Source organism: Pleurotus ostreatus (genome assembly GCF_014466165.1).
Source record: "Pleurotus ostreatus strain PC9 chromosome Unknown scaffold_6, whole genome shotgun sequence".
In the NCBI taxonomy this organism is placed as follows: domain Eukaryota; kingdom Fungi; phylum Basidiomycota; class Agaricomycetes; order Agaricales; family Pleurotaceae; genus Pleurotus; species Pleurotus ostreatus.
In genome coordinates this window covers 1751091-1773220 of record NW_023503161.1, presented here as the reverse complement: position 1 = coordinate 1773220, position 22130 = coordinate 1751091, and the positions used below count along the sequence as shown (strand labels likewise).

The window sequence follows — 22130 nt, the reverse complement described above, 5'->3', positions numbered from 1 at the left end:
CACCCCAAGGTCTCCGTTTCCGTGTAGACCGAAGGTCACAGGCGATGAAGGCCCGACAGCGCGTAAATGGACTTCAAGTTCTCGACGATCAGATGTCGGCTCCCGCGGCGAGAGGAAGCTTGCAAGAGTGCAGCACATTGAATGTGTGCTATGAAGGCTGAATATCAATGCATCAGCGAAAAGGCCAAAGTCTGACCTGATCAAGACATGGTTATTGGCTGATGTTTCTATCCAACTCTTTTCTACTTCGACAACGGAGGTAACAAGATGGGTGTCCGCCATTGTGATGTGGAATTGTTCCCGTAGACATAGACGTCGTGAAGTAGTCTACACGCTTGTTTCTGATGCATATAGCGATCAAGTAATAGAGAATCAGTCCGCCCTTTACCCTGTTACACTCAGCCCGAATTCACAGCATATGATTGTCAGCAAATGATTAATGGAGGATGTATGAGATTTTGAGAACAATGAGTTACGGCACAAAGCAAAGGAGTTGAAGCATGACAAATTTGTTAAGAGACATTACGCTTGACACCAACAACCTGGATAATGTGGCTATTGAGCTGCGCGGCAGCAGGGACCTCTTCACCACAGTAATAATTGGTGAAATAGGCAACCTTGTCTTCATATGCCAGCGTAGAAATCATCCCTGCAGACGTGATTGCCTGGAGGTTGTGCTGAATAGTCAAATGACAAAGATGAGAATTCCAGCAATGAGCCCTATATAGGAGGAGAACATACAGGTTCTCTCGTAGGATCTGTTCCATCAGCAAAGGGTACCACCTCAAGGCGAGCATCGGATGCAACTCCGTGTGTGCGATTCCACAACTAGAGGACACTCAATGATTAAGAGCAGTGAATTAAATATTTACTTACAAGAGCAGCTGTACGCCTCCCTGTCCTTGTCTCTCCCACAAGTGAGTCGATTCTGGCGTCCATTTGAGCTAGGCGTTGATCCACTTGAGTCAGGCGTTGATCCATTTGTGTCAATCGCTGTGTGACTCTGGGCTGCAGTAGTTGGGGTCATGGCAGCTGCGAACCAAGGCGGCTGGCCCTCTGCATCGGGGACACATCAAAACAGAGAAACCAACCAAGTGGCTGGTTGTACTCACCTTCAACTCCGGCCATGACCTGTGCCTGATATTGCGCTGTGCATACAATATCTTCGTTGGTGACAGGCTGGTTGGTATGAACTAATGCACAAAGGCAACACAAACACGTTAGATAGTACAGGATATTAGAGACAAATGATTAACGTACGGCGCGCATCAATTGCCTGGAATGCTATTATACACGATACAGCAGCATCGTCAATGGTAGGGGGATTCGAAGGTTGGTTAGGCCTTGTAACGATTTTGCGGAGACCTGGGCTCAGCGCTGGCACCGCTATCGCAGGCATTGCTGAAGGTTAGATCGCAAACCAATAGGGGAACAGCTCACAAACTGCTGCGAAGATGGCACCCCAGGAGCCGCAAATCCTTGCACAAAACCCATCGAATGCAAAGTTCGACCAGCGGCGAGTCGATTTCCTGTATAGCTTTTCCAGAAGGTCGCCTTCTATCGCGCGGAGGGAATATTTATATCGAAACAAACAAATTTCGTATTTATCTAGGCGGTATAACAAAAGCACACAGGAACAACTATCAACACATTTGATCGCCATTTGTTCAATTGAAAGGGCGCGACATGAAGTCGGGAATTAAAGCAGTCACAACATAGGGAGGATGTCAATTACCTGCTGCCATGATTGATATTGTTCCTCAGGGTATGCGTAGCTAGCACGAGTGAGGGTGCACGCTTTCGGGAGAACCGTGCTCAGAAACACAGCAACGTCATGAGCGGGTGAGTCCAGAGGTGACATCCCGACGTTCAAAGTCTCCAGGCGCACAAAGTGCGCGCCCTGGGGACCCGAGCAGGAAACCCCCTTCGTGTCCATATATAAGGTCAAGGTCTTCATAAGAGGACATAACGGGGCTAGTATCGGGAGGGCAGATAGACGGAGGGTTGGTGGTCCAGTCGATTCATTGAATTGGAGGGTTTTCAAGTAAGGGAGACTCTTGAGAAGGTCGGTCATAATTTCGATGCCGAGGTGGAGAGGAGGAGGATTTTGTAGCGATAGCGACGTGAGGTTGAAACAGTGGTAGTCTATGGAGAGAAAGAGCATTGCTGACGAATGATCTAACTCGGGGTCGTTGATGTCCCACTGTTCCTTGCTACGCAGCCTGATCGACCGAATATTAGGGGAAACAGAAGTGACGGCTGCGACTAAGAGGCTATACGCAGAGATATTCTCCTTATGGCGAGAAGTGATATCGAGATCGCTCAGGCTACGGGGCCTATATGCATTGAGCACATCCGTGACAGTCCCGAAACTGAACATGTCGTAGCTTGAGAGCGTCTTCAACGAAGGGAAGGATTCGGTTGGTGCCGCCATCGGCACGGCAAGTTTCTTGTACGTAGTTTCCGAAGACACTGTTAACGACTTCAAATGAGGGAGACGCGCGATGGCGTTGAGAGTCAATGCGGAGAGTAACGTAGGGGAGACTAAGAGGATCTGGAGTCGCGTAAGGGAAGACAGCAGCGAATGAATTGCGAACTCTGTGTTGGTGTCTAGTGGACTCCAGGAAGTAAGGGAAAGGCGTTCCAAGTTCGGAGCCTTGTCGGAGACGTACAACAGGGTTCTCCTATAGACTGGAAGAGGTAACCCTCCGGCGTCTTGGTTCATGAAACAGAGGTGGAAAGTAGTGAGAGTGCTGTGGATGAAAAGCGGGATGAACTTCACAAGTGCTCCCCAACGATCGTACTTCCATCGTCGTAAATTGGGAAGAAGTTCGCTACTCAGGGGAGGACTGCTTGCCACGATATCGATAAAAACGGATTCGCAGTAATCCGCCGTCATCGTATCATCGATTGCGCGCACTCTCCACGAATATTTTCGAAAGACAGCCCAATCGTGAGGGCGAATGTGGTGGCGAAATCTCTAGATGTAAAACATGAGGAACCAAAGCAATAGTAACACCGCCCATGGTACAGGGGCACGCACATAGAGAGGGGGCATTCCTTCTTCCGCACACAAGGCCAAGGGAGCCAGCAGGCTCAGCAGCGGCAGCAACGACTTGAGTTCACACCAAACATCGCTCAGCGCTTCGTCGCACCACGTCTTGCAAACAAGGGCATTGCGATAATTCTGTGAAACGGAACAATGATAGAAAATGTGGCCAAGAAGCTCTGTGGTAGCCAATGCTGAGTCTGTCGCTGTGGATGACATTGTTGGCGTAACCAAGGCGCAGCACAAAGAGTCACGGCAAGCATTGTTGATCAACTCCCGGTCCGCCAAAACAACCATCACTCCATGGGGATACAGATCGTTCGGGCTCACAGTCACGGTAGGGGGCTATTTGGAAACGCATGCTATAGCACAAATGCATAATCAGGCCTAGGATGGATAACTCCAAGCTGCAGCCCTAGTGCCACTGATGCAAAATCACTTTCTAAAACTGCCTTATGATGAGGAACATCCTACTCCAAAGTCAAGTTAATCTCTCCCTTTCAACATCTTTTCCGTGGAGGTTCTTCGAGTCATCCTCCTTGTCACCCTGCGATCCGAGTTGTACTTGGTAGCGTTCAACGGAGGATGACTGATCACAAACTCGGATATCCGTGAGTCTATATCGGTGTCGTTCTTGACGTAATGCTGTCGCCAGCTTTGCCAGGTATGGCGCCGTGCCCACTGCATCTCCTTGTGTGGGTTCTCCTACCATCCAATAGACGCAGACACGTATGCTGTTAGCATCAGAACATAGTTGTCAAGTCATTCATGACTCACTGAGAGCTCCTCGTATACCTTGTTGCCATATCGTCCTCCGGCGGCCTTATCAGGAATCTTGCGCGAGAGATAGAAGGCAAGATTGTTCTTGTCGGCTTGCGAGAATGGTGTACGGCTGTGATATAGCATCAACCCAATGTCTCGAATGCACGTACGAAACGTAGAGGTGAACTCACTAGAAGCCCGTCTTGCTGCCCCCCATTGGCACCTTGGTCGTGGGTTCATTGGGTTGTAAAATGATTTCCCGTTGGACGTGCCGCCAGATCGTTTGCTCATCCAGAACGATGAGGTTCTGGAGGCTGGGATCAGGAGAGTGAGCGTAAGCGATTTGTAGGTGGGGTATCGAGCGCGAGGGAAGCTTCTGCTCGTCGACGAGCAAGATATCAGCGCCATCTAACTTCCACGAAACCGTCCCACCGTGAACCTGTCCAAGTTTCAGTGGTCTGTGATTGACCAGTGCTGCAGATGACATACAATCAGATTATATGAGAGGTACGCTCGCCGATCTAGATCATGAATCGAAGAGTCGACGAAGAAAGAACGTCCTTTGAAGATAGGCTATGGGGATTCTTATCAGCGTCATGGTAGGAAGAGGGGGGGACTCAGGAGGAAGTAACCTACCCTGCAGTCGACCCTCTCCTTCCAAACCTTCTTCAGCCCTGTGAAAGGCAAGCGCTTGGAGGGGGTCTTCCGGATGCGGGCCATTGGACGGCTGGATTGAACTCCAAGTCGAGAGAAGATATGTGCACTTGGATGCGACGCGTCGAGAGGACGGCGGCGATTATTCGAACTATCGAATTGAGACGCCTTATATATCCCTACGCCTTCACCATTATGTACCATGCCCGCAAATTTTCAAGTTTGGGACGCCCTGTTCGCATTTGTCTTTAAGCGGTGATCCGGACTGTGATCGTGAGGCGCAGACAACTGAATGTGGTTATCTACTGGACTGATGCTAGCACGGCGATCGCTAAGAACACACCCCTTACGAAGGCAAAGCACTAAACTGATCTTGTCAGCTCTCCGTAATCGATCTACGAGAACCTTGGGCATGGTAGGTCAAATTTTCTATGCAGTCGCGGAGGCGACGCTGAGGAAGTACTGAGGTAGTGGGTGGGTGGTGATTATCAAGATGGCGTACGGAGGGGACTGCGACCAAATCCAAGCGTCATGCTCACTTTGGGCGCTGAGAAGAGGCGTTGAGTGCTGGAGCACTACAGACTCTAGTGTACCTCCCCGTCACCTAACGGGTCGGCGGCGGCCTTCTTTGACCCGCCGTGCTATCTGTTCGGCCATGATCGAAGAAAAATATGCAAAGAACGGCGACGGCTAGATATAGAAGCTTTGAATAGAGGAGCGGCGAACATGAAAATGTTTGTACGTATATCCATGCTATATTTCACCGGACCATTTCTCTGGGTTGATCTTGCCGGGGCGGGGACGTCGTACATGTGCGAATAGAAGCAGCCCGTGTAATTCTTCGGCAACGGCGTCATTGTGAGTGCACGCAACTAGTTTGGATAGGTTCGATCGAATCTTGGAGGGAAGGAAATTTTGGACGCCGCGAGCTGTTGTGCCGCTTCGTCGCCTAGGGCGTGAAACTTTACTGAGTTCCGCTCCTTCAGAAGCTCCAGTTAATGGTTGTTGTGCGAACTCTAACTGGCGATCCTCAACGTACCTGAACTACGGTCACAGGCAAATGTACAGGTTTGGTGTAAACAGGTAACTAGCAATCTTACAACGGAATATAGAACGACATGCATGTGGGGATGATAGGGCATAGGATCGACACGGCGGTATGATTACCTGTGATCAGCCTGCTGGAATACGAGATGAGCGGGGGGCGATGAAGCGGCGGAAGAAAGAGCTACGGGATTTGGTATCAGGATTTTTGTCTGATGCATTCCTCTTCTCGTTTATGACTCGGAGAACCACGCGAGCGGGTATAGTCTTGCCGTCATGCGCACTCGTGCTATTTGTCCGAAACTCAGGCCTGTCCATGAAGAGGACGTGCATGTGTAGATGTCCAACGCTAGTAGTTGGGTGCGGGTGGAACCCCATATAGTCGGAATATTCTTGGTCCATCTTCCTCAACAAATCCGCACACTGCGAAGCATATTGGCGGCACTTGACCATCACATCTTCGAGATGCTTCCGCCGCTCCTCTGACGGGTTGTTGTGGCCCTCCGTAGCATCGGATGTTTCTGCAGAGGCCTCAGCCTTGTCGTACGCTGTGAGAATTTCCTTGTATCTGCGGTCCATCGTCTCATTGATTGCGGCGATGATCTTCTCCTTGGAGTCGGGCTCTCTCCAGAACGTCTTGAAATGCTCCCTCATCTCCTCGATGCAATCGCCATCCTCTAACGCAACAGCGTTATACACTTACCGAGCACGTCAGTTATGGTCTACTAGGACGCGGCCAAGGCCACACACCTCTTGCAACGGGAATCACCAGCAGATGCATATATGACATCCCCGCAGCGGGGCTCTTATCGGTCCCCGTTGGGTCAATGTCCTCTTTGTACAGCCGAACATCGTGGGAAGCGTGGTTACAGATAATGAGTGACTTGTCCGTCTCATGCAAAATACGTTCGCTGGGGTAATGGGCTTTAAAGTCCTGTTAAGATATATTAGTTTCATGCACCAAACACACGTGAGGGCAGGACTAACTGTAAAAAACGTGTCGGAGCGCTTCCATGGTGGTCCATACCCCGTAGTAACCTTCCCTACCAGCGGTTTAGGAATGAAGCCTTGTCTATAGGCATAATGGTCTGAGAGCAAGGTCCAGGCTGAGTCAAGCCATCACTCACAATATCTCGTATCTGAAGTCATCGTCTGCTTTCGCGTACGCCTCGAGTTCTTTCCTGACATTGGGCCCGCTCCAAAATGTATCGTAATAACCTAGATACTTTTCTCTTCTCTCCTTGTCCTCGTCTCCTTTGAGCATTCTGTTTCAATGAGGTTAGATAATGGCAACCCCAGACTGTAGGCAACCGCACCTTGTCACAAATACAACCAAGCTCAGCTTCTTGAGAATCGCAAGGGCGCGATGGGAGGGGGCAAGACCAGGAGTCGATTGCCTGGACATCGGACTGGTAGTAACAGCCAAGTTGAGGGCTGTAAAACCATCATGCCTGTAGCACACACTACAACTTCTTTGAACGCTGCACAGCCTCTCAGCGGTACAAAGGTCATGTGATAGCTCCTGACTGTCAAGACCACTGGATGCCACCCGCTCAGGTGTTCTAAAGTAGGAGCCACAGGAGTACTAGTGTGGGCTGCATCGCACCACTGGCAGCGCTGTAGTTGAGGTCCAGCCTGCCAGCACGGCTAAAAGCAAGGAGGCATAATTACTCGAAAATCAGAATGTGCGTAGATTTCCGACTCGGTGAAGATCTTTATTCGTGTTCCCATGTAACGGTGAAATACTTTGAGGCAAGGCTGATATAAGCACGTTACTGGTTGCAGTAACATCAGAATCGACGATGTCCTCGAAAGAATCATCGAGTGATTTCCTAACTAATCCGTCGTACCTTCCCGCAAATTGCGATAGGACGTTCATGGTCCTCGTGTCCAAGGGCCTGCAGGACGCGTTACTCCTGAACTTCAACTGAAACTCCAACAAGGTTCGCTCGGTATCAAAAGAAGGACGACGGACCTGAGAGACTTCCGCCCTTTACTTATATTTCCCAGCTAGTAGTGAGTGAGCCCCAACACGTGCGGGAGAGGTAACGTACTCACAAGAACACATGAACCAGTCGACGAAGACCAGACCAAAGGCGGGCAAAGTGTCGGTACTTTGGCTGCAGGCGTGAACTGCAACTGTAATCTCCTCATTGGCTTGTCCGGTGCATCATAGTTACTCGGGACATCCATTAGTACCTCTATTCGCGCAGGCGAAGTTAGCCATTGAGAGACAGGTGGCTTTATGTTACTGATGTAGCGTATAACGTGATCCGCTATTAGTTCGCTGAACCGACTTCCGAGTTCGTTCCTGGGCAGCTCCCCTTCAGCCCATAGGTCTTGGGTTCTCCTTGACAATGTCAGGCGGTGTGAAGAGGGAGTTGCGTTCGATCAAACGCTGAAAGAACAGTCCACATGCGATAACGTGGGTTTATTCATTTTACATCAAAGCATACAGTGAAGGTTGCAGTTGGAGTGGTGGGCCGTAGCGATGCAGTGTCTTGATATCGCACATCGCATATTGGCTGAACATCGCTATTAGTTCGGCCTTCGATGCTCAGGAAGCTTGCAACTTACACTAGGAGGACCAGGTGCCCTCACCGCCGAACTGGCGAGGCATAGTGACAGGCGTGTCGAGGGGACCATTTATCTTGATGGGGGCACCTGGAGTGCCTGGTCCATGGATGGTGACGGAGATGGACGATTCTCCAAGCGTGGCATCGAACGACAGTTTTCCCTCCAAAACCTCGAGTGCGGGATAGTCGAGCGTAGCATTGCTGCAGACAAAAAGCTCGACATCCCGCGCAGGTGCGTGGAATTTGTAGGTTTTCCCGCCGATTGTGAACGAGGCTATCAAATCACTGAGGAAGCCTATGACTTCAATGGTACCCGTAGCGATAGGCATCTAGATGAGATATGAGCCGGTGCTTAAGGAGATAATATGTTGTCCGTACATTCAGTGCGCAAAAGATGTGTTTGATGCAAGATGGTGTGAGGGGCGAGAGATGGGTCTAGTTGAACCATTCGTTGTGTCTTTATAAGGCCACGAATGCACCCCAGTTCTACAAAGACAGCTACATGACAGGTCTTGTGGAAAGCCTAGTGAACATGCGGAGCAATGCTCAGACCCGCCGATTTGACACGCCGTGCCCCGTTTCACCACTGTGGAAAATCCGGCCCTCTGGTATGTCTCGTTTGCTGGAAAGAAGTCCTTCGCAGTGGCGCTGTGTGAGACAACTTCAATTCATTTCAGCGGACAATCAGACACACCAGACATCTTTGAACTTGGTCGCTAGGTGTTTCGATATCACCGGTGATATATCTACTCTAAATATCCTCAGGGATTTTCGTGCCTCCGGCATTCTCTTCCACGACTGTCAGCACTTGAGTTCTGTCAACTTCTCGTCGCTCTCAGCGTGTCATTATCTCCACAATTGAGACCACATTCCCTCTATTTTCCATTGACCGAAGTTGATTTCGGATCACCGGTGTTGAGTGTTTTGTTCCTTGCTGTAATCGCTGTTCATGTAAACCAAATAAAGCCAAACTCGTGGCTGATCGAAATCGGACTTTCACAACTACAGCTTACAGTACGACCCTTGTATCTATGTGGGTTCGTTCTCCGGCGAGGCTTGTATCTGTAGGTCACTTCTGAATTCTGTTTCGATTCGAACACGATTCATGTGCCTTCACCTTTCCCAGCCTTGAGGGGACGCCATGGCTTCCCGGCGGAAAAAAAAACCAACTCTCGCCCGAACCCCTTAAGCAACAAAGATTCAGACCTACATATAGACACAACAGCGCTCGCGGCGCTGCCATGAGGCAGGAAGGCCTGCATCCATATGTCTCCGCTAGAATGTAGAAGGGCACGAGACCATGAAGAGGAGAGCAAGAACGGGAGATTCTGGACGTGCGAAACCGATGTGTTCGACAGTGTGCGCTGATCGTGCATAATGGGAACAACTTGACTAACACTGTATTATATAGTCATTGCAAAGAGAACGGGGAGCCTGAGGCTGGAATATAGACGGCGACACTTTCGCGCTTCTCAAGCGTACATTCAACTCAAAGCCGTGTCATTATCCTACGGTGTAGAATCCTTCGAACATGTACATCAACTCATGGTGATGCCTAATGCCGGAAGAAGTTAAGCAGGATCATATGCTGGGATCTTGCCAGCCGCTCTATCACGAGTTGGAGCTCTTAGTTTGACTTTGTTCTTGTTTGTATTTAACATTGAGTGAGCTCCTTCTCGCGATACGATGCGTGCTGGTTCTAGGAGCCTGATGCTGGGACAGCATACTCTATGCATTAGGCATGGGTTGTATAATACATCTATCCCGTATGTGAGAATGAGGAAACTATCTATGATGTTCCACTAATCAAATTACGCGGGCCATCCACCGGGAATCGTTGGTTCGGCTTCTTCCTCGCCTAATACATGTTCGACCGCCTCGAAGGAAAGTGTCTTCCAGTCGTGCGCGAGTGTGCTGTATGTCCTGAACTGCGGGTCGGCAAGCAAGACGTGCATGTGCAGATGTCCAACGCTGTGGTGAGGATGCGAGTGGAACCCGAATACAACATCTGTGGCACTCGTGTTCGTTCGTAGCGTGTTTGCAAAGTTGACGGCAGAAATTCTGCACTCTTCAATCACGGCGTCCAGAAGGGCCAGACGTTGAGGAGCCGTTGAGCTGTTGCTTCGTTGATAGGCGCGAGCGACCTCTGCGTATCGCCTTTCCATCGCATCGTGGATTGCACGGTTAACCTTGTTGACCGAGTCGTCTCTATTCCAGAAGTCCAGGAAATGGGCCTTCATCTCTGTGATCAGCTTGTTATTTGAGAGTGAGACGGCGTTGTACACTGTGGGATGCAAAATTTGTCAGGATACCGCTTCGCGTCAAGGCATTCATGATGACAACTCGCCTTTTGAAGAGGGGATGACCAAGAGGTGCATATATGACATTCCAGCGGCTGCAGTCTTGTCCAACGATGAGGGGTCAATGTCGCTCGAGTACAGTCTTGTGTCGTGGCATGCAACATTGCAAATGATGTGAGAGTGCTCTGTGGACGATAACACGCGATTAGGATAGTTGTGCTCAGGAAAGTCCTGCAAGTGCTCAAAATTAGTTCTGCGAATTACAGTAGACAGTAGAAACGATTGAGCGTACCGTGAAAAAAGTGTCAGATGTTTGCCATGCTGGTCCAACATCGTTCGTCACCCTTCCGACCAGTGGCTTTGGTATCAGTCCTTTACTATCAATACGAATCAGAACCGTGAGGTAAGGATAGGGAAGGAGCTACTCACAGGATCTTGTACTCGTAGTCATCATTGCGGGCCTCATAGGCTTTCAGCTCTTCGATTATACCGGGGGTGCTCCAAAATTCGGTTCGGAGACGTCTGAATTCGTCGAGGTGGTCGGTGAACCGGATAGACATGTTGACGCTGAGTGAGGGACACATTCTGAGGAAATAATACTGTCTTATTCTGCCAAAGGCCTATTTTATACCCCAGTGCCCTAGGAGGTGTGGCGAATGGCGAGTGGCATTTCAAGATGAAGCGGGCCACAGCATTCCACGCAATACGAACTCAGCGAATACTCGCCTGTTGCGGGGGCGCACGAGGCACCAGCAACAAGAGAAAAGGAGACATAATAGTCACCGCTATTGTACGTAGAAACAAGGTCTACGCAGAGGCAAGCTGCCTGCTTGGTTATGCGGCAGCCCTGGGATTCGAGGGCCGATTATGAGTATACCGGCCTGACACAGGTTTCGGAGTTGCTGATAGTTTGGCCAAGGTGGTATGTCGTCCACTCCTCCACGAGGTAGCTGTTAAACTGCCTTTTGAGAAGGAAAGGGAGCGAGGAGTATCCAGCTCCTAAGTACTCATATTGAGTCTAGCGAAGTGGCTCGGTTTTCATCGCCCAATTTTCCGGCCGTCAGAGCAGGGGGCGTAGGTGGTGCACTGGCGATCGACGCATGTCATGAAATTTGGCGATGTGGAGCGAGCAAATATCTAGGTCATTAGTTAGAATAAAGATAGCTTTTTCACAGACATCAACACACCGTGTCACTCAGACAGACTTTTCTAGCGTTCCGCAAACCAACATACGAATTAGTCAGAGCCAGGGCCATCAGGGCTGCGAGGCGGTGCTGACAGCGAAAACTGGGCCATGCTTCTCCAATCGTAGTAATATTCGGATCGAGCTGTTGAGAGGAGGACAACTCGCAGGCAATGGACGAGGCGGTGTTGGGGGTGACGGTGAAGGGCGTGGCAATCCTTGGTGATGAGTTACCCTCTACATTGTTAGATTGATTGCGGTGCTTTAGTCGGTGCCGTCGGTTGTGCTGAGGCCACTGCTAGGGCGTAGGCTGCGAAGCTTGACGTTCCGTAAATCGATGGAAGTAATGAACCGCTGGAAAGTCCGCACACCTAGGCAAGCGGTATATGTTACAGTGCGAGGCTGTCTTTGGGACAGCGTGCAATGCCAAGTCGTTTGTGGGCCCGAATGCAGCTGGCGGCGCCGGAGTCTCTCGATGCCACGGCCACGGCAGTGGTTTACTTCTGAGATATTATCTTATCTAATCACTAAATTTGTCTTTCACAACTGAAAATGATACACTTCGCAGAGGAAAGATTTTTGCACTATAATATAGACTAGAAGGATGTTACAGAATGCTTAGAGGTTAAATACACACCTAGACGTTCCTCAGACACTCCACTGCATGGTCATTCCGTCCGAAAGCTCGACAACCAATTGAGCCGAAAATGTACCTGATTGCAACAACGGGGCGAACACCTCTTCCAACCTTGCGACCTCTCTCATTCGCATGCAATAGGTCTTGTTGGCCTCAGGATCTGGTGTCAAGGTTTCGGTGAGACGGCACAGTGCCTTGTAGTGTGCATATTCCGGCAAGAAAGATGGTCGGTCGCGGTCGCACTGGCTATAAACCTTGATGGTAAGATGTAGGAGGCGTTTGAGCAATGGCAAGCGATTGATCTGTTCGGATAACAGCACGATATCGGAACCTTTGCTTGACTCTAGCTGTGTCGATAGGCAGGTGGGATACGTGATTCTGTCATATGAGACACAAAATTGATCTCCTAGCAGAAAGTGTAATTTGATACTGACGGAATCAAAGTGAAACGTACCTCGCAGTGTAGCCCAGAGATACTCTCTGGGCTACATGGAGGCAGGTCCCGAAGTGTGTCGTGATGAGTAATAGTAAAACTTTCTAGGTTTGGGCATTCAAATACTCAAAGATGGTGCTTGGGGGTGGAAAACCGCTAAGCTCTACTTTTTGAAGAGCCTCAAAGCGCATGACCGAAGGGAACACTGTCCCGTGGACGGAGTTCCGAAAGAAATAGTCGATCCCAAGTTCCTCGAGCGTATTTGCGCAGGCTGAGAGTATAGGAAGCATGGCGTAGCCATCGTCTTGAGCATTACTGCCTAACGACAGTCGAGATATTCGTTGAAGGCTGATTAGAGAAAGCATAGATGTAATATCTCTCGCCCATAACTTTGCCGGATGCACCCGTCCTGATTCTACAGAAGCGACGCAGGTTTATGAACCGGTTGAGTCATATCCATATCGGAGGCGCTGAAACCGCAATATAACTGTCGAAGTCTAGGGAGAGCTCGAGTGGATATTGCAGAGATGGGGGGCGATAATGAACTGTGACTATCTCAAGGACAAGTTCGAGTGGGAGCGCTGGCAGAAAGCTCAGCCCGGGCCAACAGTCTCAACCATGTCGGGGCCGCCACTTGCGTGTCAGGATTCGGCATATGTTCTAAATTCTCGTCCCTTTACTGGGAGCCCTAAAGGTAATTCAAAGGCGTGATGCCACAAAGCAAACAATGCGGTTTGCAGAAAGAACAGTCAAAGTCTGGAAATACGAAAGAAACACATGAAGATGAATGGAATCACAGCTGCAGTATAACATCAATCATCACATCTCAACAACCCACTTCCGTGGGCAACGGCGGAAGCCACTTCCTATACAAATCCTTCCTCACCAACTTCCACACCTCTGACCATACAACGAATAACACAGTCATACCGACGACCAAACCCCATTCCCAGCCGATGCCGGTTTGATAGAAAATACGGGTGTTGAGTGTCGGGACATACAAGGCTACATGCGAAGTCATGATGAGTTGGAAGACGGTAGAAATATAACGAAATACGTACGAAGGACGACACTGATCATGCCAATGACAACGGACCAGAAGAGGACCTGGTTGGCCCACCAGTCCTTGTAGAAGGGTACACCAGGTGTCAAGGCGAATAGAGAACGTTCAACTATTGATGGCCGGATGGTCAGTAACATGTAAAGAATGTTGAAGACAGACCACTTACAAGATTTTAGAATCATCGCGTACAACAGGATCTCGAAGACTAGTGTAGCAAACACCGTAGAGCGGGCGCGGAAGACAGCGTCGCAAGCAAAAGTAACTTCGTCATTGCAGTTTTGACCCAAGAAGCCATGCTCTATTCCATAGATAACAATAACGAACTGCACACAGGGCGTTAATAGCTGAGGAGGATCAAGGAGATATACGTACGTTCAAGAGACACGTCGCACCCATGACAACACCGTAGGACAGGCAATCACAAATAACGGGCCACGTAAAGACGCCGTCTTTGACTGAATGAGGAGGACGTTTCATCAAATCCACAGGAGCGCGTTCAAGACCCAAGCCAAACGCGGCCGTCGAACCGGTTATCTGCATTGAGAGATGGAAGTCAGGATTGGCATTTCCAAGAGGATGTGAGAAAGAAGGCGCACCATGTTCAGCCAAAGAATACTTAACGGACTGAGTGGAAATACGCTCATACGGTTCTTATCCATGAACGCTAAACCAATCATCAACAGCAAAACCTGCGCGACATTGGTGGACAAGAGATGAGCAATGAAGCGCTGGATATTGGTAAATAGGCGTCGGCCTTCGCCAACCGCGGCAACGATGGAATCAAAGTTGCTTAGGAATCGTCAGAGCCTACACAGTTAAGGGTGGAAGGAGTCTACTCACTCGTCAGTGAGCACAAGGTCGGATGCATCCTTCGCAACATCTGAGCCTGCCATGCCCATCGCGATACCGACTGGGGCCAATTTGAGCGCAGGAGAATCGTTGACACCGTCGCCCGTCATAGCCATATGTTTGCCACGCCTGCGGCCAGCAAGGATCATCCGAACCTTGGTTTCGGGAGCGCATCGAGCAATAACGAGTGGAAGCTCTGGGAGCGCATCGATTTCTTTATCGGTGAGGCGATCAAATTCAGCAGCCTGATTTCTCTTATTAAAACCAGACCAAAGATAAAGTGAAGTCAATACGGACAGTCATGACAGCGTTCTTGGGCGAGTCGGGCGTGATGATCTCGACTGCTTTAGCGATTGCGCGCGCAGTCGTGACGTGATCACCAGTAAGCCTGTATTATCGGGCGCATGACATTAGCGAATGATTTCTTACAAGTCTTACGAACTCACATATGAACGACAATCCCGGCCTGCTTGCATGCCCTCACCGCACCTAACGTCTCCGGTCGAGGAGGGTCGAAAATACCAGCACATCCGAGGAAGGTAAAGTCCTGTTCGGCATCGGCACGTGTAACGTTGAGTTTATGAGAGCTACGGGGAACGTCAAGAGAGGATGACTTGGGATAGGGGAAGTAGCGTTGGGCGATGGCAATAACACGGAGGCCTTGAGATGCGAGCTCTTCAGCCTTCTGGAGAATCTGAGACTTGATCTCGTCGGAAAGCGGGGCCGTAACACCTGGGGCGGTGGAGGGAGATGGGACGTAGGAGGTAGACGCGTCAAGAATACGTTCGACAGCGCCCTTGGTGAAGCAGACCACTCGGCTAGAATCCTCCTTATCGGCGTAAATCGTCGTCATCCTCTTCAACTCGCTCGAGAAAGGGAACTCGGCAAGCAGTGAGTAGCGTCTGGGCTCGTCGTCTATTGTCGCGATCGATACCTTAGTGTCATTATCATTATCTTGCGAAGACGAATCTGACGATGAATCTGATTGGCTCTTCTCATCGTCATCATCTGTGGAACGTCCGTCGTTGCCGCTCCCATGATGCCCATGCCCTTTCTCGCCGATAGCGAGCGAACGCTTTCCCATTCCGAGTTTCGTCGCGAAGACCTGTAGCGCGACTTCGGTGGGATCGCCAACGGCTTTCCATTCGCCTTTGTGATCTTGATGAATCGATGCGACATTGCATAGTGCGGCCGCGCGAACGACTTGGGTCAGACCAGAATCGGAGGTGGAAGGATTGGGAGAGGGCAGGGCGGGGGTAACGACGGGGCCTGTAGGTGTTCCGTGGTGGACGGCTCCGGAGGGATCCAGTGCATCGCTGCTGCTCTCAGCTACGTACTCGGCGTCCATTTTAGCGGAGCCAGCAACCCATAACTTTCGAACAGACATTTTGCCTAGAGTCAATGTTCCCGTCTTATCACTGCAGATATCCGTAACACCCCCCAAGTTCTCCAGCGCGTCGAGCTTTCTGACGATGACGTGCTGCTTGGCCATCCGTTTCGTGCCTACGGCCATGGTGAGCGTCAACACGGAGATGAGTGACTCGGGGATGATGGCGACACCGCAGGCGATAGCGTACAGCGCGACTTCATCGGAAAGGTGGAACTTTGCAACGGAGAACACGATGATCACCAAAAGGAAGGCGGAGACGAAGAGGAAGTACGCAAGTTGGGTGAGCTTGCGCTGGAGGGGTGTGCCTGTACGGAGGCCACTATAATTCGGTAAGTTCATGGGGAATCGTAGACCGTAAATCAAAGTACTCACAGGAAGGTCTTAATGAGGTCTAAAGCACGTTTATACCAAGGTCGTTCATCTTTCTCATCTCCGTTCGTAAGATTCTTTCCGTTCATAACTTCAGCAATATGGCCGATCTGGGTTTTCATGCCAGTGCCGATGACGACGCCGGTACCACGACCCTTGGCGACAATCGTTGAAGAGTAACATAAGTTCGTGCGATCGCCGATAGGAATATCGACGTCGGTAGTGGGGAATGCATCTGTGACCTTTGGGACTATGGGCGAGTTGAAATGAGAAAAGTGATCCAAATAACGAAGGCCAACTAACCTGGAAGCGATTCCCCCGTAAGGAGTTGTTCGGCCACTTCCAAGTCCGTGACGCTGATCAACCTAAGCTATAAACTGTTCAATACAGAGCGAGAGAGCATAGACCGTTTCGCTCACATCTGCTGGGATGGAGTCACCAGCTTTGATCGAGACCAGATCACCTATGATGAACAGGGGATTAGATTTGGTCGGATCTAAGAACGTGTCAGGCTCGAAAAGATGCTTACCAGGCACAACATTCTTGGCGGGCACAGTCATGCGTTCGCCATCGCGTACAACCACTGCTGAGGGCGAGGAAAGTTGGCGCAACGACTCCATAGTCTTCTCAGCGCGGTATTCCTGGATGAAGCCGACACTGTGATTTCGGAACAACATGACACCCCTATGTCAGACCTCCTTTCTTGAGTACGAACGCAAGGGAAGGAACGTACACAGTGTTTAGCACGATAAGTGCAGCAATGACACCGCCTTCGATGAAGTCCTTGACTCCGAAGCTGAGTGCCAACGCCGCGACGAGCACAAGCGTGAGTGCATTTGCTGTTACACATACGCGCGTAATTAGGATCCTCGAAAAGCGCGTCAACAGGACAGACATGAACGCGCACCCAATTGGCCAGCCAGCACTCTGAGTGCCGATATGCCACCTTTGCCTTGTAGGACATTTGGTCCGAAGGCGGTAAGTCGTTGATTCGCCTCTTCTTTAGTCAACCCATTGGTGTCCGACGTCCGCAAGGCGTAGATGATTTGCGGGACGCTGGTAGTATGCGCAAGGTGCGCTACGGAACCAAAGTCGGTATCAGTTGACGGACTGACAGATAAGGTGGAATTTGAGAGAACAGGTGGAGGTTCTTTCATTGATGGCGTGACAACCCAGGAGACCGTCCGTTATATACTGCTGCTCCTAGCCAAACACACCAAAATACCCTTACGTTCTTTTTACAGAATTTCCATAATTAGGCATTTCGCTACAAAGCTGTCGTGGAGAGAACCCTCGTCGCATCACCTGCCGCAAATGGCATTTCTGGTATCCCGTCTCTCCCGACACTCACGAGAGCCCTTCCAGCAGAACTGATCTCTCCTTGGTTGCCCTCCGAGGCGCGCTCGAGGACCAAGACTAATGGACATATTTAGTACAAATCATATCAAAACCGTGGGGCGCCAAGCAGGGGCTGGCTCGGCTTGGCGGAAGGCTTATGAGATATGGGATGACGGTCATTTGGAGGCTGGATCCAAGCTAGGATCCCACTTGGCTATGCGTGTTCATGGTCACAAGGCTGTAGCATCTCCTTCGCATGTGTCCGAACTTCGAAAACATACACTATTCGCAAGGTCAGCGAGCTAGCGTAGAGTGTCCACCCCTTACATGACCTTATATCCACCCCTCACGGTCAGGGTGTACGATGGTAAACTCCAAGTTATTCAGACAAACGCCCCACTCGCGTAAATCCCTCGTCTACTTGTCGCTGTCCAAGACGTTCTTCCATGTCCGTGCATAGTCCGTACATGTGCATCGTTGATGCCGCGTTCGGCCCATACGAAGACATCTGAGGCTGCGCCAACGGGGATTCGTGGTGATAAGGCGCTGTTCACGGGGCTGCATTCGTCTGGATCTATGGACCGAGCACTCACACTCACACTCGCCACTGTCATACGGTGCTCCCTTCTGCCGAACCGGAACACTCTACCAACACCGCCGCGGAAAATTGGACCTATTTAATGCCGGAGGCGATGCTAACTAGCTATATCTACTCCAAAAGGCGAGACCGCAGTAGTAATTGTTGCTTGCGATCATGGCCGGTTGGGATTAATGGGACATCCTTTTGTTGCGTCAGTAACGGGAAATGGAGTGACGAGCGCTGGGGTTAACGCTACACAGCGATGTCAGTGATGTCGATGAATTCCCGTTGAGCACACGGCCATCATTGGTCGATTTCCATTAATAAGACGATATGTGGCTCATTTCTCGTTCATTTGCGCTTTCCATCAAGTTCATCGCGGGCATTCTGTCTGGTTTCGTCAAACAGGAGACAGGAGGCCATAGGACGAGATTAGATTGAATTCGAAGATAAGATAAGATCCTCAAGCAAAAGTTTTTGTGAGTTGTGAATCGTGACTACCACCATATCGTACTTATAACTTATATATGGCGACCCTCCTCCCTCCTCCAAAGCGACAAAAGGTATACCACGGTGTACCAGAACCCCCAAAAGAAGATGTCAAGCCGTCACGCAGTGTAGTCGTCCAGTTCGTGTCCGAAGACGACGATAGCGCACCCCTCGCCCCAGCGGTGAACTTACCCTCAAATCTCAACCGCGCAGCCCTTGAGAACCTCGTAAATCAATTGACGAGAAAATCTGATGTGTGTAACCCGGCAGTACTACTACTGAATGTCGAAATGAACGCTTACTGTGAAAGATATGTGAATAGGACGACGATCCTGTGCCGTTTGCTTTCCACATCGAACTCCAAGGCCCCGAGCTGAAGCCAGGCGGACCGACGCGTCTGGCGATCTCCAGGTCGATAGAAGAAGACATCTTACTGAACACCGCACACGCGTTCACCGAGGAGGACGTTTTCGTGGTGCACTGTTCCCCGCAATCAGTGTTCAAAGTGCGACCAGCAACGAGATGCTCATCGACTCTTTCTGGTGTGTACTAAACTCTATACGTACCACACTTCCTGAGGATCGTCCCCCATAGGACACACATCCCCGATTCTCTGTGCATCCTTCTCTCCCACAGGCAACCTCCTCGCAACCGGTTCAGGCGATACACACGCACGTTTATGGGATCTCCTCACCGAAACGCCGTCGCACACGCTTACCGGGCACAAGGGGTGGGTGCTCTGCGTCGAATGGGAGGCCATGGAACGAAAACTCGCGACGGGGGGACACGACGGCCACGTCCATCTGTGGGATCCAAAAACAGGCAAGCCAATCGGAGATGCGCTCAAGGGACACTCGAAGTGGGTGACCTCGCTCGCTTGGGAGCCGATACATCTGTGCGTTCCAGTTGTATTTCTCTTGTGAGAGGTATTGATGTTCATGAACATCGTGGTAGGAATGCCTCCGCGCCGCGACTGGCCTCGTCGTCGAAAGATGGCACAGTGCGAGTGTGGAACACCGCAACCCGCCGCTTGGAATATACACTCGGTGGTCACACAGCGAGCGTAAACGTCGTTCGTTGGGGTGGAGGGGGCCTAGGTGGCAAAGGAATACTGTACACCGCATCGAGCGATCGCACAGTTAGAGTGTGGGACGCTCCTCAGGTACGCTAATTCTTTAGTGAACAAAGCGTACGTTCGTTGATGGGTTTTCAATCCACTAGGGCAAACTACTATATACCCTGAAAGATCATGCACATTGGGTAACGACGCTCACACTGAACACCGACTTCATCCTCCGAACGGGACCGTTCGACCACAGGGGGAAGAAACCCGCCGATGATACTGAAGGTGAGGCCGATTACTTCGAATGGGAAACCCGTACTGATTTGTCTCATATAGCCCAGTCCCTCGCCGAAGCCCGCTATAACGCGCTCCTCAGTACGACACCAGAGCTTCTGATCTCAGGCTCAGACGACCACACGCTCTTCCTGTGGTCGCTCTTCCCTTCAAAGTCGTCAGCACCCCCTCTATCCGCGTCTCCGGATGCGACCGTGGGCAAGCTGAAGCCGCTGTCACGCCTCACAGGGCACCAGAGGCAAATCTCCCATGTAGCGTTCAGCCCCGACGGGCGGTGGGCGGCGAGCGCGTCGTGGGACAACAGCGTGAGGATATGGGATGGGAGGACCGGGGCGTACGTTGCTACGCTGCGCGGCCATGTGGGCGCTGTTTATCGACTCGCGTGGAGTGCCGATTCGAGAATGGTGGTCAGTGCCAGCAAGGACAGCACACTGAAGGTCAGTCCGGTGTTCCTCCAACGGGATCTTCATTGACATTGCTTAGATCTGGGATCTGAAGACATATAAAATCAAAACTGACCTGCCGGGGCACACTGACGAAGTTTATTGCGTCGACTTTGTGGCCGACAAGGTGGTCAGCGGTGGACGGGACCGCACACTCAAAATGTATGTTCATGGGTTGTCCTGAGAAGAATGTTGACTAATGACATTCCTCATCGCTAGATGGAAGAATTAGGGCCTGTCTACTCGTGCCTTATGTACGGAACGTTGAGTTCTTTTGCGCTAGAGAGTGGAGAAATGAGTAGACTTTCCATTTCAGGGCAATCTCACTGGATCGCACTCTGAATCACTTCAAGCCGTCATATCCTCGAATTGTCGCAATTGAGGTTCCTCCACGGAATATCTCTTGCGAGTGCAAATATTCTTGCAAATAGCCATAAGTTCTTCTGCGCGTACATATGACATCATTTCTGCATTTCTGCGATTATCTACATCAACACCAATGCAACGGTGGATACAGCGGTACCGGCGAGGACAGCATAACCAGTTGCATACGCTCCCTTCACAGTCATGACTACAACGCACCTTGAGCTTCCCCAGAAAGTAAAGGAAATTAAAGGAGCACGCACACTTGTTCATATCCCAGGCAAGATGTCGCAGCCCGTTGAGTGAGTGGAACGCAAATGGTGCGGCGAGGATGGCCTTTCCAGCGTATTTGACGGCATCTGGCATCCCTGCGACGAATTCGACGACGTGTGTGCTGTCAAATGTTCCTGGGGCTACGAGATATGCGATAGAGAAGCCGTAAAGGACTGGTTCGATATAAAAAAATGAGTGCTAGAACCACTGCCGCGATCAAAGAGGGTACGCACGAGCACTTAATGCCCCGCCAGTTGCACGATTAGCGATAGAGCCCAGCCATGTGAGCTGGGGCTGGTAGATGGTGAAATGCGGACTTGAGGGTCGGTTGAGACGTTGCTTGTTCAGGATTTCAACGGCGGTCGAAGGCGGGAAAGATTCCGTTTGAATTGACCTAGTAAACGTTATCGACGATGAGCCACTACTGGTCCTCAACCATCGCGCCGCGTGCTTCACGCTAAGTTTCCTTGTGCAAATCTACTCACCGTCTCGCAACAGTGTTCCTCACAACCAGGCGGTTCCTCGCTGCGAAACACAGAATGTGATCCCATTGAGCGCCCACTACTATCGAGATTAGGGACCATACCAAGCGAGGGCGTCAAAGCGACTTTTCGTAGAGAAGAGCCCAAACCGAGAGCACGGGTGGACATCATGATTGAGGATGCTTGCGGAGAAATCTAGAGAACGTCGTTGATGCTGGTCAAGATGCGGGCTCGGGGTTGGCGTCTTCCGGCTTCCCGCTGAGCCCCGCTAGAACACGTGAACGAGCGTGGGTATTCCCCTATCCTATGGTCCCTGAACATTCTGAAGCACACCAATCCTCGCTTGACTCTCCACCACCATCGTGCAGTCCCCTGCCGCTATCGAATCGCTTGACGAGGACGCACTTTCTATGCAACTGAGTCTTGGCGAATTTCAGTAAAGAACAAGTCAAGCGAAAATATGTCTGCGCTGACAGGGCCAGAAGCTACAGTGATT

General features: G+C 50.7%; 9 protein-coding genes across 9 annotated transcripts; 1 reads left to right on the top strand and 8 right to left on the bottom strand.

Annotated features, from left to right (window-relative positions):
* Positions 1-512: 512 nt before the first annotated feature.
* On the bottom strand, positions 513-1399 carry PC9H_008845 (uncharacterized protein; the record flags this gene model as incomplete). The annotated part of the gene is made up of 6 exons (XM_036778352.1): positions 513-677; positions 742-828; positions 877-944; positions 1003-1056; positions 1113-1193; positions 1261-1399. 6 exons carry the CDS (start codon positions 1397-1399, stop codon positions 513-515), a joined length of 594 nt encoding a protein of 197 aa, XP_036629780.1.
* Positions 1400-1708: 309 nt separating this feature from the next.
* PC9H_008844 (uncharacterized protein) lies at positions 1709-3268 on the bottom strand (the record flags this gene model as incomplete). The annotated part of the gene is made up of 2 exons (XM_036778351.1): positions 1709-2980; positions 3044-3268. 2 exons carry the CDS (start codon positions 3266-3268, stop codon positions 1709-1711), a joined length of 1497 nt encoding a protein of 498 aa, XP_036629779.1.
* Positions 3269-3535: 267 nt separating this feature from the next.
* PC9H_008843 (uncharacterized protein) lies at positions 3536-4531 on the bottom strand (the record flags this gene model as incomplete). The annotated part of the gene is made up of 5 exons (XM_036778350.1): positions 3536-3754; positions 3827-3941; positions 4003-4250; positions 4301-4384; positions 4448-4531. The coding sequence occupies 5 exons, from the start codon at positions 4529-4531 to the stop codon at positions 3536-3538; spliced, it is 750 nt and encodes a 249-aa protein (XP_036629778.1).
* A 1107-nt stretch (positions 4532-5638) lies between these two features.
* PC9H_008842 (uncharacterized protein) lies at positions 5639-6914 on the bottom strand (the record flags this gene model as incomplete). Its single annotated transcript, XM_036778349.1, has 6 exons — positions 5639-5643; positions 5698-6207; positions 6260-6443; positions 6497-6581; positions 6637-6774; positions 6826-6914. 6 exons carry the CDS (start codon positions 6912-6914, stop codon positions 5639-5641), a joined length of 1011 nt encoding a protein of 336 aa, XP_036629777.1.
* Positions 6915-8087: 1173 nt separating this feature from the next.
* On the bottom strand, positions 8088-8414 carry PC9H_008841 (uncharacterized protein; the record flags this gene model as incomplete). Its single annotated transcript, XM_036778348.1, has 1 exon — positions 8088-8414. The coding sequence occupies one exon, from the start codon at positions 8412-8414 to the stop codon at positions 8088-8090; it is 327 nt and encodes a 108-aa protein (XP_036629776.1).
* Positions 8415-9896: 1482 nt separating this feature from the next.
* PC9H_008840 (uncharacterized protein) lies at positions 9897-10945 on the bottom strand (the record flags this gene model as incomplete). The annotated part of the gene is made up of 4 exons (XM_036778347.1): positions 9897-10337; positions 10452-10616; positions 10678-10762; positions 10815-10945. The coding sequence occupies 4 exons, from the start codon at positions 10943-10945 to the stop codon at positions 9897-9899; spliced, it is 822 nt and encodes a 273-aa protein (XP_036629775.1).
* A 2519-nt stretch (positions 10946-13464) lies between these two features.
* PC9H_008839 (uncharacterized protein) lies at positions 13465-17466 on the bottom strand (the record flags this gene model as incomplete). Its single annotated transcript, XM_036778346.1, has 14 exons — positions 13465-13643; positions 13700-13810; positions 13868-14024; positions 14074-14235; positions 14298-14490; positions 14542-14795; positions 14848-14938; positions 14997-16259; positions 16313-16559; positions 16613-16679; positions 16729-16772; positions 16839-16966; positions 17043-17148; positions 17217-17466. The coding sequence occupies 14 exons, from the start codon at positions 17464-17466 to the stop codon at positions 13465-13467; spliced, it is 3252 nt and encodes a 1083-aa protein (XP_036629774.1).
* A 1288-nt stretch (positions 17467-18754) lies between these two features.
* On the top strand, positions 18755-20748 carry PC9H_008838 (uncharacterized protein; the record flags this gene model as incomplete). Its single annotated transcript, XM_036778345.1, has 8 exons — positions 18755-18970; positions 19039-19258; positions 19311-19611; positions 19671-19878; positions 19938-20064; positions 20116-20510; positions 20557-20678; positions 20736-20748. The coding sequence occupies 8 exons, from the start codon at positions 18755-18757 to the stop codon at positions 20746-20748; spliced, it is 1602 nt and encodes a 533-aa protein (XP_036629773.1).
* A 253-nt stretch (positions 20749-21001) lies between these two features.
* SDH3 (cytochrome b subunit of succinate dehydrogenase, Sdh3p) lies at positions 21002-21805 on the bottom strand (the record flags this gene model as incomplete). The annotated part of the gene is made up of 5 exons (XM_036778344.1): positions 21002-21087; positions 21143-21325; positions 21386-21546; positions 21638-21677; positions 21739-21805. 5 exons carry the CDS (start codon positions 21803-21805, stop codon positions 21002-21004), a joined length of 537 nt encoding a protein of 178 aa, XP_036629772.1.
* Positions 21806-22130: the final 325 nt, after the last annotated feature.